This window comes from Girardinichthys multiradiatus, chromosome Y (genome assembly GCF_021462225.1).
Source record: "Girardinichthys multiradiatus isolate DD_20200921_A chromosome Y, DD_fGirMul_XY1, whole genome shotgun sequence".
NCBI lineage: Eukaryota > Metazoa > Chordata > Actinopteri > Cyprinodontiformes > Goodeidae > Girardinichthys > Girardinichthys multiradiatus.
Window position 1 is genome coordinate 36167585 of NC_061818.1, and position 11699 is coordinate 36179283.

An 11699-nucleotide genomic window follows, 5' to 3' on the forward strand; every position below is an offset into this window, starting at 1 on the left:
TGTATATTCATCGTTCCACCTCTTGCGTTTCATTGTTGAATTTAAAAAAACAAAAACACAATAATTTCTTTGAAAAGGCCTGTGAGGAAAAAAAAAAAAAACAAAAGTAAAATCCTACTTCCGGTGCAGACCGGAAGTGGAAGCAACGGGTCCAACGGAGCACCTCCTTGTTGCTAGCAAGAAGTAAAAAAAAAAAAAAAGGGGGGGGGAAAGTTGCAGTTATAAATATTTTCGGATTTCATCAGTTATCGGACAAAATGCCCCGTGGAAGCGAGATTCCAGAAGGTATCAGGTCGAGAGCTGTTGATCTACACAAAGCTGGGAAGGGCTACAAGTTCATTTCAAAGACTTTGGAGATTCCTCTTTCCACGGTGAGGAGCATTATCATTAAGTGGAAACGGTTTAACACCGTGGCCACGCTACCGCGGAGTGGAAGACCCACGAAGGGGAATCCTAGGAGGAAACGGAAAGAAAAGCTGGATGAGGTGAGGATGATTTAAGGGAAAGCTGGAGCGTTTTTATCTGCCCTGACCGTCCAAACAAAGGAAATCGCTGCGGTTAAAGAGGCTTGCATTCACAGATGGTTTTCATCCTTCTGCTCCCGATTCAATTCAATTCTGTTTGTTTTCATAGCGCAGTTCTCAACACATATCATCTCAAGGTACTTACCAATTTTTATAAAATCATACAGATTCCAAGTCAAGTACATACAATCCAGCTGACCCTATTCATCACACATGGCAGTCAAATTCAGATTATTATTCAGTTTGATTGAAAAGTTTTCCATCTAAGGAAACCCGCAAATTGCATCCTACTGAAAATATGTGATCGGATTAAATGTTTGATTTTTTTTCTTTTTCATTGTGATATTATGCTGCTGTAACAAACTGGCATTTTACACAAAAGGCAGTAAATGAGGTGCTGTAAATTTAACCCTTTATTCATATATCTCTATCTACCTGTCGCCTACCCACCCTTCCATCTTTTCATCCTTCCATTCATTCATCTTTATCCAGCATCCATCCAACCAACCATATCTATCATCCAACCAGATCTTCCTAACAATCATCCATTGCACTCTATCTAGCATCCATCCATCTTTAGCTAACCTTCATCCGTCCATCTCTAGTTATCATACATTCACTTCTTAGCAATCATTCTCCCATCAGTATTTAGTATGCATCTCTAGCTATAATCCATCTCTTTCATCAGTGCATTTGTTTATCTATCCAACAATTTTCCACCCATCTCTTCCCTTTCTAGCATCCATTTCTTTTTACTGTCCAGCCACGCATCCATCCTTCTGATATTTAGTGAAGTAAATCAACCACTTGGATGATCCTTTGTTACATTTTTAGCATTCAATGTGTTGCTGTATTTAATGTTTACTCAGAATTTGCAATATCAGAGTTATGTTTTAAACTTTGGCTGGAGCACCCTCCTGAACTCGGGATTTGAACTTGGAAAGACGTAGGTTCCTGTTAAATCCATGTTCAACTTTAATGTGGCTGCTGCTCCTAAAACGTAGCAACGTTTGCAGGAATAAACTGCTCATAATGCCTTCTTATGGTCTTTAACTTCACGGAATCTAAAGAACACAATGCTATGGACGTGTTTAGGTTGTACTTGAACGCATGAAACGGAGACACTTTCAAAGCTTGTTTTGCTTATATCGGTTTGCCCAATAATAGGACAGGCTTTCCGCGCTCGACCCGGATGTGACCCAATTCCTGGCTCAAAGTTCCGATTTCCGAGGGGAAATGAATGCAACATTTCTGTCACCACTCGGATATCTGTTGATTTATTCTTATTTCGGCTTTTGATCTTATAAAAAATAAATGAACTGATTGTTTTTTCTGTGTAAAAAACAAAACAAAAAACGGCGTAGTCAGAGTTGTAAAATCGCACTTCCGTTGTAGACAGGAAGTGAAAAAGACACAGCGCTCCCTTTTTGCTTACAAAAACAATAAAATATAAAAGAAAAATGGTTAATTTAAATAATTGCTGATTTTCACCAAATATAAGGAAGATGCCCCGCGGAAACGAGATCCCGGTCGGTATCAGATCAGAAATTGTTGCGCTGCACAACGCCGGGAAGGGCTACAAATGAATCTCAAAGACTTTACAGATTCCTCATTCCACAGTCAGAAACATTATCATCAAATGGAAACGGTTCAACACTGTAGCCACGCTGTCGCGGACAAGGAGGGATGGAGAGAGGACACATAGGGGAATGCTGTATGAGGTGAGGGGAAGGATTAAACAGCTTAAACAGAGTCTTTTTTTTTTTTATTATTCGGCTCCTTTATATAAGATTTTGTCATTTTTTTCTAAGCTCTTCTAAGTATTAGAAACCTTTTAAATAAATTATTAATGTATTGCAGCAGGATAACCTACCACGACAAATTGGAGAAAGTCCCTTTTTTATTGGAGTATGTTAGAAAAAAATGTGATTATGTTAATATCCTTTTATTCTTTGTAATTTTACAGCATTGGTTACCTCAGTTTGAACTTCTGTGCAGATGTTAGCTCTCACAGGAATGCTGTGGCCTTCAAGACTGACTGCAAAGCTGACATTCTGAACAGTGTTAACCGCTAGAGGTTATCTCATCCACGATCCGAGGCGGAGAGCACTGCGATCATAAACTGCAAAGTTAATAGCTTGTAAAACTAAAGAATGTGGAGGCAGGGTACTGCAGATATGTGGAGATGCATTCCCTGTGTTAGGAAGTCCAGCTTGAGACGACTCACCCTGTGCAGATTGTATTTGGCCTGGGCTCCTTGCAAGTCAAATTTGATTGTGTCTCTTTAAAAAAATCTGAGTGTCTGTTGTTTCTTGATAGAAAGTAAATAAGGAAACATTTTTCCTGGCAGTACTTTTCTTTATTGGAAGGGAAGAAACATGAGGAAATGTATTTTTAACGAATTCACCAGTGTTACACTGCCTGTCCTGCTGTTAATCCTTTCTGCATTTCCCTTTAGCTGATGGCACAGCACTGAGTTTTCATTTCTAACATTTTACAAGGTTTGGGTACAGAGACAGAGGGATCTTTGACCATTCCTCATTGCACAATCCCTCTAGATCAGGGGTGTTAAACTCCAATCCTCATGGGCTGTTGTCCAGCATGTCTTACACTTGTTCCTGCTCAATCACAGCTGATCTGAAGCTCGTAAGCCTTTGACCTTTAGGAGAAGTCTGTATTGAGTTGGTTTTATGTGTGTTGAACCAGAGAAACATCTATAGCTGTCCCAGTCACACAAAGTCTGGAGACAGACTCCTATAAGAGTTGATTTTGTGTGTGGTAAACCATTTTTGTGTTGATTGTGTCTAATGTTTCAGATCTTTTATCATGGTAAAAGTCCCAATGATGAATTTGAGTTGTTTGGCAGTGGCCACGAAGTTATCATTTAAAATCTCTCAGTATTTTCACTGTACCTAACAGTGGGCGTTAGAGGCTTTTCCACATTTTCACCCTTTATTTACCGAGAATATTTGTTGCTGTAAAGCTCAGTCTCGGTTTAGTTTAGCAAACGCCACCTGTTTACGTTTGTGATCTGGCATCACTCCCACACATCTCGTTGGCATGTAGATCATGTCTGGTTGTTATGGAGCCCTTTTGACCCCAAGATTCTTTACCTCCTTTCTCTTCACTGTGCACCATGGAAAGATAAACTTGGCTCATTGGCTTAAGGAATAGGCCTCTGTTTTATGTAGGATTTACACCCCAAGGAAACAGAATGTTGTGTTTTACAAATTAGAAATTCTTAGAAACTCTGATCCGCTTAAAAAAACAACTGTGTAATTAATGCATTAACTGGTTTACAGTTATTTTAAAGGGATTGTTAATCGTACCAATAAATATTCCTTAATAATTAAGGAATTTAATTATTTTACTTTGTTAAAAACTGAGATTATTTTCTCCATTGAATAAATGTACTCCAGTTTAATGTTAATTTAGTGCCAGTAGTAAAGTTATCATAAAAGACTTTGATTTGGTCTTTTTGTTTCTTAGGCTGATTCTGCTGGACCTGCTAGTGACAAAGATGGAGCTTCTGATGAGGTAAAGTTAAAACATATGAAAACTTTGATTTGCTTCAGAATGGAGAGTAATTCTGTCTTCGTGTTGAGATGCAGCCGAAGCACATGAGCAAGGTCCGAGGGAAAGCTGGGAATGCAGATTCTAACTCATCTGATACAAAACCTTCAAAGGACGACTGGGTGTCATCCGGAACAACTCTTCACAGTGGAGATAAAGAAATGGTAAGATATGTTCATAAACAGCTTATTAAAGTTTAGACAGAAAGATTAGTCATCCTTCTGTTTCCTTCTAAACTCCAGAGAGACTTCAACAGCAGTTGTGAAGAGGGTGACAACACAGGACAATTCGACTCCGGTGAAAAAGATCCGATGGTGTGAAAACATCTACTAAAAATCGTATTTTTTACAGACATTAAGCCCATTGCATCAACGTTCTTATAGGATTTCTTTTCTCTGACTTTTAGTCCAGTTTCCTGTTTGCCAGATCAACAGGGGAAGCAGAGGACCATGAAAGGGTAAAATACATTTATGTAAATAATTACATTGCCTTGCAAAAATATTCAAACCCATTGAAGTTTTTCAGATTTATTTCATGTTGGAACCATAAGCTTTAATGTGTTTTATTGGGGATTTATGCGATAGACTAACACAAACTAGTTCATCATTGTGAAGAAGAAGGAAATTATACATGGTTTTCAAAGTTTTTACTAATAAAATTTTGAAAAGCGTGGCGTGCATTTGTATTCAGCCCCTATTTACTTTGATGCCCCTAAATAATATCCACTTCAACCAGTTACCCTATGTGCACGTAGGAACGTGACGTAATTTCCTCTAAAAAATCAGGATGGTTGTTAACATCCGGTAGTCGCTGAAAGCGCCCGCTGTGCTAGCTAGTCACCTCACCGCTCTTGTAAATCTTTTTGTTATTTATATGTGAGTCTCTTCTACTCATCACCTGTCCATTTACATGTCCTAAACATGACATGCAAACGGGCAAAATTGTCGTTTCAACAACGTACGGACAGCAGGTCCAACCACCGCTGCTGTGTGCCATTCTGCACTGCATCAACGAAGTCCAATTCTTACCTGAGCTTTCACACCTTTCCAAAGGACTCCGAATTACAGAAGCAACGGGCTGTTAAGATCAGGAGAGATCATTTTATCGTCACCAATACTTCCCGAGTGTGCTCACGACATTTTGTTACTGCTGATCTGATCGAGCCTCCCACTCCTGCTGGACGTCGACGACAGCAACCTGGAGCTGTTCCTGTGCTTTTTCATTGGAATAACTATAATATTCCAACACCACGACTTGGAGTATGGGAAAGAACAGAGCGTCCACCGAACACCGATCTAACAGTGATGCAGACTCACCCTGATGAAGATGACCCCGGGTCCTGTCACGAACATGACTACTGCGCCAGTACTGAGCCCGCTGCCCTTCATCTCTCCCTCAACGAAAACAAAGAGCTACGCGAGGAGATCTCAAAGCTCCGAAAACAGATAGAGGACTTGACCGTCAGCAGCAAGTTCTGTTTGGAGAGGTTTTCTGCGTCTGATGAGGACATACGATTCTTTACCAGGTAATTAAAATATCCACAGTGTGTGAGTTAGAACCATAGATCAGCAGAGCTATTACATGAAGAGCAGTAAAAATAACATTATCTGGGTGGACTATACTGACTATAGTTCTTAAATGTCCTAGAGTTGGATAATAGAGATGACAATTAAGATCAAATGACTACATATTTACAAATCAGTGAGTATTGCTGGGAATTATGTCAACCTTGTTTTGGTTATCAGAGATGATCTGAGTTATGACTGGTGATTACTGACTGTAATTTCAACCAGGCAAGTTAGAACATCTGTCTACAGCTCAGTGATATTAATCCAGATGTGCAATACATTAGATGAGAGACACAAGACAATGTGAGGAGATAGTATATGTATAAGTATTGAATGGGCCTTCTCTGGGGTCTGAAATAAGATGTGAATGAATTAGCCTGATCAATATATATTATATGTTTCACAGATTTGCAAGTCATGCCCATCTGATGGGTTTTTGGAAGCAAATAGAACCAGCCGCCCTCAATATTATACGAGTTACAAGGGCACAGAGCGTCACAAAGACTGATCAAGTCCCTCACTCTGCCAGTGCAACGGTAAATGTTTTTCTGTTGTCCTTACAAAGCATTGTTTTTTCCCCTTAGTTTATGAATCATTTTATTTTTTTTATCATTTGATCACTTTATTATTCATTTTTATCAATCATTTTACGACCTTTAATACCTATTGTTTTCTTACTATGCCACTGCATTGCCCGTTTGTTTTTCTATTGTTTTATTCATGTAAAGCACATTGTCTTGTTACTATATAAATAAACTTGCCTCGTCTTACATCAGAAAGATTTTTGATTATCATATATGGGTTGCCAAGTGTAAAAAAAAAATGTCACTAACACATTTGCATTATTTAGTTAACAATAACCTAAATAACAAGAAAATGTTAGTGGAATTTGTTTTACTAGGATTTCACACTCAACATGAGCTAAATAATAATTTGTTGGTGACATTTTTTGAACATTTTATTTTACTGGTCATAATGCATTTCCTGCCAAAGGGTAACTTTTGTTTTTTTCCAGGTCCTTCAACCAATTGATGAGTTCTTCCTGTTCATGAACTACCTGTCATTGGGACTGATGCAAAAGGATTTGGCCCACAGATTTAGAATACATCAGTCAACTGTGAGTCGCATTGTTAACACCTGGGCCAACTTCCTTTATACTGTATTGGGAGCTGTGAATATTTGGCTAGATGAAGACACTGTGAAAGCTCACCTCCCAGAAGTGTTTCAGGACTACGCTGACACTCAAGTCATTTTAGATTGCACAGAACTGCGATGTCAAACCCCAAACTCCCTTCTCCTCCAGAGCGAGGTGTTTTCCACTTATAAATCACACTGCACATTCAAAGGGTTGATTGGGATAGCCCCTCATGGTGCAGTGACCTTTGTGTCATCTCTTTATCAAGGTGCCACCGGTGATAAAGAGATCTTAAAGCAGTCTGGCATTGTGGCCCTCCTTAAACCATCTATGGCTATCATGGTGGACAAGGGTTTCCTTGTGGAAGACTGTGTACCATGCAAAGTCCATATACCCACGTTTCTGTCGAAGAGAGCTCAACTGTCTAGGTCAGAGATCAGAAAGACACAGTCTATTGCAAGACTGAGAGTCCATGTAGAGCGTGTGATTCACAGAGTCAAAGAACATAAAATATTCAGCACAGTGATTCCTCTTTCAATCACAGGCAGCATAAATCAACTTTTTGCTGTTGCCTGTCTTTTGGTGAATTATCAAAATGGTCCCTTGGTGAAAGCCTGGGCAAGCAATTGCTAATCTCAATCCAGGATTAGAAAGATGATAAAATAATGTGTATAGTTCTTATCTGTGTAGAGACTTGCATCTCTAACATCAAAAAGATCCCTTTAGGTCATGCACTGCACTGTAAATATACAGGTCCTTCTCAAAATATTAGCATATTGTGATAAAGTTCATTATTTTTTATAATGTAATGATGAAAATTTAACATTCATATATTTTAGATTCATTGCACACTAACTGAAATATTTCAGGTCTTTTATTGTCTTAATACGGATGATTTTGGCATACAGCTCATGAAAACCCAAAATTCCTATCTCACAAAATTAGCATATCATTAAAAGGGTCTCTAAACGAGCTATGAACCTAATCATCTGAATCAACGAGTTAACTCTAAACACCTGCAAAAGATTCCTGAGGCCTTTAAAACTCCCAGCCCGGTTCATCACTCAAAACCCCAATCATGGGTAAGACTGCCGACCTGACTGCTGTCCAGAAGGCCACTATTGACACCCTCAAGCAAGAGGGTAAGACACAGAAATAAATTTCTGAACGAATAGGCTGTTCCCAGAGTGCTGTATCAAGGCACCTCAGTGGGAAGTCTGTGGGAAGGAAAAAGTGTGGCAGAAAACGCTGCACAACGAGAAGAGGTGACCGGACCCTGAGGAAGATTGTGGAGAAGGGCCGATTCCAGACCTTGGGGGACCTGCGGAAGCAGTGGACTGAGTCTGGAGTAGAAACATCCAGAGCCACCGTGCACAGGCGTGTGCAGGAAATGGGCTACAGGTGCCGCATTCCCCAGACCTGGGCTACAGAGAAGCAGCACTGGACTGTTGCTCAGTGGTCCAAAGTACTTTTTTCGGATGAAAGCAAATTCTGCATGTCATTCAGAAATCAAGGTGCCAGAGTCTGGAGGAAGACTGGGGAGAAGGAAATGCCAAAATGCCAGAAGTCCAGTGTCAAGTACCCACAGTCAGTGATGGTCTGGGGTGCCGTGTCAGCTGCTGGTGTTGGTCCACTGTGTTTTATCAAGGGCAGGGTCAATGCAGCTAGCTATCAGGAGATTTTGGAGCACTTCATGCTTCCATCTGCTGAAAAGCTTTATGGAGATGAAGATTACATTTTTCAGCACCACCTGGCACCTGATCACAGTGCCAAAACCACTGGTAAATGGTTTACTGACCATGGTATCACTGTGCTCAATTGGCCTGCCAACTCTCCTGACCTGAACCCCATAGAGAATCTGTGGGATATTGTGAAGAGAACGTTGAGAGACTCAAGACCCAACACTCTGTATGAGCTAAAGGCCGCTATCGAAGCATCCTGGACCTCCATAAGACCTCAGCAGTGCCACAGGCTGATTGCCTCCATGCCACGCCGCATTGAAGCAGTCATTTCTGCAAAAGGATTCCCGACCAAGTATTGAGTGCATAACTGTACATGATTATTTGAAGGTTGACGTTTTTTGTATTAAAAACACTTTTCTTTTATTGGTCGGATGAAATATGCTAATTTTGTGAGATAGGAATTTTGGGTTTTCATGAGCTGTATGCCACAATCATCCGTATTAAGACAATAAAAGACCTGAAATATTTCAATTAGTGTGCAATGAATCTAAAATATATGAATGTTAAATTTTCATTAAGGAACTTTATCACAATATGCTAATATTTTGAGAAGGACCTGTAGTTTGTGTTAAGATACATTGGAATTTCATTAAATGTATGAAGTGCTTTTACTTTAATGTTAAAATTGAGATTACATTATACAACACTATGTATTTTTTGTACTTTCACTGAATATGTAAAAATGAAATGAATACAGTAGTAATATTATTGTCAGAATAAAATGTGAAATGTTTTTTAATCGTTCATGAGTTCATATCTTTATTATAATTTTCTATTACATGGGCATGAAGAGGTATTTTGGCAGGTAAGTGTTAAAGAAAAACGTGTCACACCTCTTTTTCAACTCCTCTAATACAGTGTTATCTCTGTATATCTGCTGCACAAAGACGTCATTATGGGCGCAGATAACAAAATCGCACCACTGCATACCAGTGATCAATAACTGGTCCTGGACTTGTCAATAATGACCATGGCTCTCCTTCAATTTGTGTAGCCCTTGTGTCACTTTGAGGAATTTGCAGTCTACATAGCTTTGTGCATTTGGGCATTTCATTTCTACGAGCCCAAATGATGGACGCTCAAGTGGGTCATATACAAGCCCATCAGGCGACGCACCCAGCCAAGATGCATCTGGATGGATCACTAGCCCACACTTGGTCAGGTTCAGGTTTTTCAAAACTGCATAGTCCTTTAAGGACCCCGTTTCCATTTCAAGTCCCCTCTTCATGTGTGCCGTTTTGTCGTGTCCCTCGGATTATCCTTTCTGCCAGGCTTTCTGCAGTTCCTGGACCTCTAACATGGCTCACCTCTCTGAAATGTGAGGCAGTCACTCTTTCTCTCCTAAGTGAATGCCACTCATGTGTCTCACTTTGGCATCTTGTTGCCTCCTCAATAAGGTGTGACTGTGACCAGGTCACAGAAAGTGAGGTCAGGTGTAGCTGTTCTTGATGTGTCGGCACAAATGAAAATTCGGATGGGTTTAAATGGTAACCTTCTAGTGGCACATTCGGGAATGGGGGTGCATCCTCATGTATGACAACACAATCAGATGGAGGTGGTGGTTGTTGATAGGACAGTACACTACCAGCTTGCACCTTCCCAAAGATGGAGTCCACAAGTGTCTTGTCAGCGGAGATGTTCATAGTGCAGATGAGGGGAAGAGATTCAGATTTCATTCCAGCATAGGCTGGTCCAGGATTGAGGATGGCCGGGTGTGGGAACTCACCGCTGTAGGCCTTGTAAAGTGTAGATCTGAAATAACAGAACAGTTGATGACATTTATTTTTACACATTGTAGTCTGTTTACCAGCACAACTGACTGAAGCGCAGATCACATGTCATCTGAAGCACTAGGAGGTAAAATGAAAGATTTTGAAGAGAAGAGGGTAACAGCAATGATGCAATAACATCAGATGATCAAGAACATTTATTTTTACTAACAAATCTACAAATTTATCTACAAACTGTAGGCTCCTTATTAAATGTTTAGTTTAGGCTTTAAGACAACCATGGCATCCACAGGTCCTGGCTTCACCCCCTATGTATTGAAAACACTGTGTTAGTGAAGTGACTGTAAAATGTAATACAAATGTTAGATAATGAAATGAGACAAACCATAGTACGTGGTTTATGCCACTTCTGTTCTGTCTGTGTGCATGAAAGTACAGGAGGGTCAACAGACAGACCACATTGGGAATAATGAGCAGTCTGGAAAAGCAATGCAACTAAGTGGTTGCAGATTCCACAACCAGCTACACAAGAGCAGTTGCTGCTAATCAGCACAACTGGTGTTGAATCACGTAATGTCATCTGAAAAACAGAGACAAAATGTAATATCTTGAAAAGAAGACCGTCTCCAGCAATGGCAATAGGAGCAACATCTGCCCTGTGCTCTTGTTAGTGGTGTATTTCACTTGTCTACTGTCTCATGTAACATTTGTGCTGTTTTGAATCACTTACACACAGACGTGGGAACTATGAACTAAATATCATTTAAATCTGAATTTCATTTTCACTCCAGATGAGATGTTTCCACATAGGAGTGACAGAATTACAGATTTTCATTGTTTCTTGTGCCACCAGCAATGGAACAGTGCAGGTTTTACTTCTACTGCTTCAGGAAGAGTTACCAGAATATGGTAATAGGTATAAGTGTAGAAGCTATAAGTTAATAAAGAAGTTAAGATGAAAGGAAAGAATACATTTAGAACATGCAGTGAAGTAAGAGCAAGGACAAAAAGGGTAGAACTCATATTGAACATGTTCAACAGAACCTCGAACGTTCTGTTGAACAGAACTTGGAACGTCTCATTTTAACCAGTCCTACTCTCAGCTGGTGTCTTCCTCATAGATCTGAAGCAGTGAGCCCTCACTGTTATCTCTTTAGCCGTATTTTTACCTGATACTTCCATCAGAAATACAAACATGTTAAAAAAAATAGGCATTTCTACTACCAGGATGGTTTGGTTCGTGACAATAAACAACAGTCACATCACTAGGCAGCTATCTCAGGCTAGCTAGCTAGCGACTTACCTTCAAAATTGCAGAGGTAGGATGAAACATAGAACTTGAAACCCTTTTCAAGTTTACACTGTGGCGTACTTGATGCTCTCACAATGCGACGCACATCGTTAACGGTAAACTTCGGTAACTCCAA

The 11699-nt window shown here is 39.9% G+C and overlaps 2 protein-coding genes across 3 annotated transcripts in view; both read left to right on the forward strand.

The window, feature by feature from the left end:
• The first annotated feature begins 113 nt into the window (after positions 1–113).
• Positions 114–11699, forward strand: part of LOC124865006 — a 21428-nt gene continuing 9842 nt past the window's right edge. Inside the window, exons 1-5 of one of the 2 annotated variants that reach the window (XM_047359991.1) lie at positions 114–485; positions 4014–4061; positions 4136–4261; positions 4340–4411; positions 4504–4554. In XM_047359991.1, coding sequence (XP_047215947.1) covers positions 258–485; positions 4014–4061; positions 4136–4261; positions 4340–4411; positions 4504–4554 — 525 coding nt within the window. In that variant the 5' untranslated portion in view covers positions 114–257. Of the gene's footprint in view, positions 486–1979; positions 2246–4013; positions 4062–4135; positions 4262–4339; positions 4412–4503; positions 4555–11699 lie in introns of those variants that run through there. The other variant, XM_047359992.1, reaches the window with a different exon arrangement.
• On the forward strand, positions 5628–7640 carry LOC124865008. The gene is made up of 2 exons (XM_047359994.1): positions 5628–6201; positions 6681–7640. The coding sequence occupies exons 1-2, from the start codon at positions 6061–6063 to the stop codon at positions 7431–7433; spliced, it is 894 nt and encodes a 297-aa protein (XP_047215950.1). The 5' UTR covers positions 5628–6060; the 3' UTR covers positions 7434–7640.